Genomic DNA, 4,069 nt, shown 5'->3' with positions numbered 1-4,069 from the left:
GGAGGGTCCCTGGGGGCTGGACCGCTCCTGGGAGGCTCCCTGGGGTCGTCGCCTACCCTGGGAAGGTCCCTTGAGCACCCTCATCCCTGGGAAGGTCTCTGGGGGCGCCGCCGCCACTGTGAAGGTGCCTGGAAGCGCTGCCGCCCTTGGGAAGGTCTCTGAGGGCGTCATCAGCCCTGGGAGGATCGCTGGAGGTGCTGCAGCCCTTTAGAGGACCCCTGGGGGTTTCACCACCTCTGGGAGGGTCCTTGGGAGTGCCGCTGCCATTGAAAGGGCCCCTAGGGGCACCACCGCCCCTGGGAGGGTCCCTATGGGTGCCGCCGCCCTTGAAAGAGCCTCTTGGGGCGCCACCATCCCTGGGAGGCCATCTAGGGACACCGCGTTCTCTAGAAGGGTTTCTGGGGGCGTCCGCGCCCCTGGGAAGGTCCCTGAGGCGCCGGCGCCACTGGCAGGGTCCTTGGAGGCGCCACCGCCCCTAGGAGGGGTCCTTGATGTGTCAGTGGGGGAGTCGCCGCCATTGGGAGGGTTACTGGTGCCGCCGCCGTCCCTGGGGTCGCTACCATCCCTGGGAACGTTCGTTGGGACGCCGCCGTCCCTGGGAGGGACTCAGGGGGCACCATCGCGCCTGGGAGCGCCGCCGTCTTCGGGAGGGTTTCTGGGGGCGTCGCCGCCCCTGAGATCAACTGGCCTCACTCTAAGGTTAGCAAAAACAAGGTTTTCAGCACTTCAATTCATTTATTAATTGTAGTACTTCTTTATAGCGTTTCTCAAAAACCTTCAGATTGATAAATACAGGATGAATTACCACAGGGCTAATGAAAACTTGGATTCAAAACAATGCAGTGAAGTCGCAGCCGGAGTCAAGCTTAGTGAAGCTGAGTCTAGGCCCCGAGTTCGGCCGTGAACAGTCGCACACATAGGCCCACTAGACTCACTCTTTGGTGCGCCACCCACTCAAATCTTAATCCCAGTTTACTAATGCCTCAGACATCCTGCCGGCTGCCCTCAGCAGTCCGAACAACCGACACAGTGCAAGGAAACGCATGGGGCATAATAATCACGCAACACATAAGACGTTCAGTTACTTTAAAACTGGAACACTGATATATTCAACAAAGTTCAACTTAGCCAAATTCCCTAAACATTACGCTGTGAGACATAGGATTACACATACCTGGTATACAGAGAAGAAGAGTTCAGAATGAACTTTACCTCAGTGCTTGCATGTTATATACACAGTTCGGATTTTTACAGACATATTTGTCGATCTCAGTTATTGTACACATCGAGTTATGAAAATTAGTGCTTCGGGTTTACAATAATTTTTTTAATGTTAACGATTATAATCTAATCAGTGTTTGAGCTTGTAATGCAGTAATTATATTGGTTGCAAGTACATGAGACGGCATGCACTTATGAACAGGGTAAGCAAAATTCGACAGTGGCCTACTCACGGTATAGGATTACATTTCAGAGATTTTGGTGGTTGACAGGTCCGGACTCGAAAATTACCGAGTTTCTTTACTCCCAAAATTACAATACATTTAAGATGTTGCATTAATGAGAGTGAATTTGATGTGAAACTCCCTCCCCCCTGTAACTGCCTTTATCTCATTATGTCGTACACGGTCCCTATCTCATTGCACCTGTGTCAGCCGTCTGTATCACACTGTACTGCTATACATAAGACATCTGTGAATAAATGATTACAAAAACCTAGGGAGGTTTCACATCAAATTCACTCTCATTAATACAACATCTTAAATGTATTGTAACATGTAAACTATGCAGAATCTGACATTTTACCATGGAGACATTGTGGTTTAGAATTATCCAAGGATTTCATCCTCCAATTTAATGTACTCTTTGCTGAATCACCCTGCCGGTAGTTTAGGTGGTGCAGTAGTTTCCCAGGTGTAGGACAATATAACAATAGAAAGAAATGGTAACAGCACAAACATAGACTATTCAATTGATACAACATACAATGGTTTTATACATATACACTAACCTAAATGAAAACTCCAATACAGGCATCAGCTGAGAAGTATTTGGCATGTCTATGAATAAATTTTATCCTAGCATTAATTTAATTTACTATATGATCTACAATTAATTTTCCAGCCAAGCAAAGGTCGAGATTTAGCCTAAGATTACGGTTGTGATGGGTTCTTTATCACACAGTAAATTAAACTCACTATTTCTTCAGCCTTTAAAAAATAATGGGATGATTTGTTGTCTATGATCCATTGTTTACATAACTCTTTTGGATCTTTACCTGACACTAAAAGATCAATGTCATCAGTCTAGTAGCAAGAACCTGCAGTTTTACACATAGTATAACACGAAACACTGTGTCAAAGACCTTTCTTTTAATCAAACATTAAAATCCCTGTGTAATTTCAGCCACCCACGTTGGTGTTGGTAGCAGGTGATGGTCATCCATCCATGTATGTGTGGAAGCTGGGGGTCAGAGGGTCCCAGGTCTCTGTTGGTGCTGTTGAAGTGGTCTTGTTTATGGCTTGATAACTGTCATGGTGGCGTGACCACTATATGGTTTAATGTCTTTGTTGATGTTGTAATGGATAGCACTTGCACCGAGAAAGAGATTATAATGGTTGACACTCATGATACAATACAGTATCTGTATCTGTATATAGTTAAATAAAAAATACACTGAATAAACTGTACATGTTTTATACCCAGATTTTGGAACAGGTGAATGATAATGATCTTAAAATCATAAAAAGTACTACTGTAAACTGAGCTTGAAACATGAAGGTGTACTGTACAGTATATATGATCCTCTTGTGATGGACTGATCAACTTGGATACATCCACATGGTGGCTTCTACTGTATATTACTGATATAGTAGAGGCCCAGATGATGGCTTCTGTGTAACTTAATTGATGATCACATGATAGCCTATGTATAATTATAACTACACCCTGTACTGTAATTAACTGATGCCTATATGATGGTCTATGTAAACTGTAATTATCACTAATTGACATCCGAGTGCCAGCTTCTATATAACTGTTACAAACATATGGCATCACGAAAATTGTGACCAAGCCCCAGGTTGCTCATCTGACTTTCTGCCTCATTTACACACAATTGTAGGGTCTCAATTGTTTCTATTACATGACAAAACAACATACATATATAGCGTTTCTCACTGTTGATTTTTGTTCATTCTTGTATTTCTTTGTATTTATTATTATCACAGTGTTGTTATTATTATTATTATTACCATTAATATTTTATTTTACTTTTGATTATAAATTTTATTTACTATGAATTATTATTATTATTAAATTTTCGCCCCCCGGGCCCTGATGTGGGTCAGTGACCTGTGCCCGGGTGGGCTAATCCCCGTAAAAAAAAAATGGTCTTGTAATGACTAAAAGATACCCACAGGACTGTACGTACAGATGACATTGTAATATCTCGATTTGTTGTGGTTATTGCATCTTTACGATTCTGTGCTTGACAATAACACATTAGATGAAAGAATTTTGATAACTTCACCGAGACAACAGGAGTCGGTGTTCATTTTGAAATTCATCGACTATGTCCTTAAAGATACATTTTTGATTGTGTACAAAAAAAAATGCTCACTTGGGAAGTCTTAAGAATTGCACCTTTCAAAGAGCGGTACAGTTATATGAGTGGTTGAGTTATAAGAGTGGTAGAGTTATAAAAGTGGTAGAGTTATAAGAGTGGTAGAGTTATAAGAGTGGTAGAGTTATAAGAGTTATAGGAGTGGTAGAATTATAAGACGTCGATCACGCCATGGTGTGCAAGAAAGGGGGCTTCATATACATGAGGCATAACGAAGTAAGGGCTCTCACAGCAAATATGTTGAAGGAACTCTGTGGTGATGTCAGGGTTGAACCGACCCTCCTTCCATTGGACTGTGAGATTTTCCAATATAGGTCTTCAAACACATCCAACGAGGCCCGTGTTGACGTCAGTGCTCGAGGATTCTGGACACGGGGACAGCGAGCCTTCTTTGACATCAGGATTTTTGATCCCATAGATGCAGGTCACCGTAACTTAGCTCTT

At 43.0% G+C, this 4,069-nt stretch overlaps 1 protein-coding gene across 1 annotated transcript; it reads left to right on the top strand.

The window, feature by feature from the left end:
- Positions 1 to 310: 310 nt before the first annotated feature.
- Positions 311 to 699, top strand: LOC121854900 (inverted formin-2-like; the record flags this gene model as incomplete). Its single annotated transcript, XM_042349708.1, has 1 exon — positions 311 to 699. A coding segment is annotated over exon 1 (389 nt), but the record flags the coding sequence as incomplete, so codon positions are not given.
- Between the last annotated feature and the right edge of the window lie 3,370 nt (positions 700 to 4,069).

Source organism: Homarus americanus, unplaced genomic scaffold, assembly GCF_018991925.1.
Source record: "Homarus americanus isolate GMGI-L3 unplaced genomic scaffold, GMGI_Hamer_2.0 scaffold53856, whole genome shotgun sequence".
Taxonomy (NCBI): Eukaryota; Metazoa; Arthropoda; class Malacostraca; order Decapoda; family Nephropidae; genus Homarus; species Homarus americanus.
Note: the sequence above shows the minus strand (reverse complement) of the source record. Positions and strands in the feature narration are given on the sequence as shown.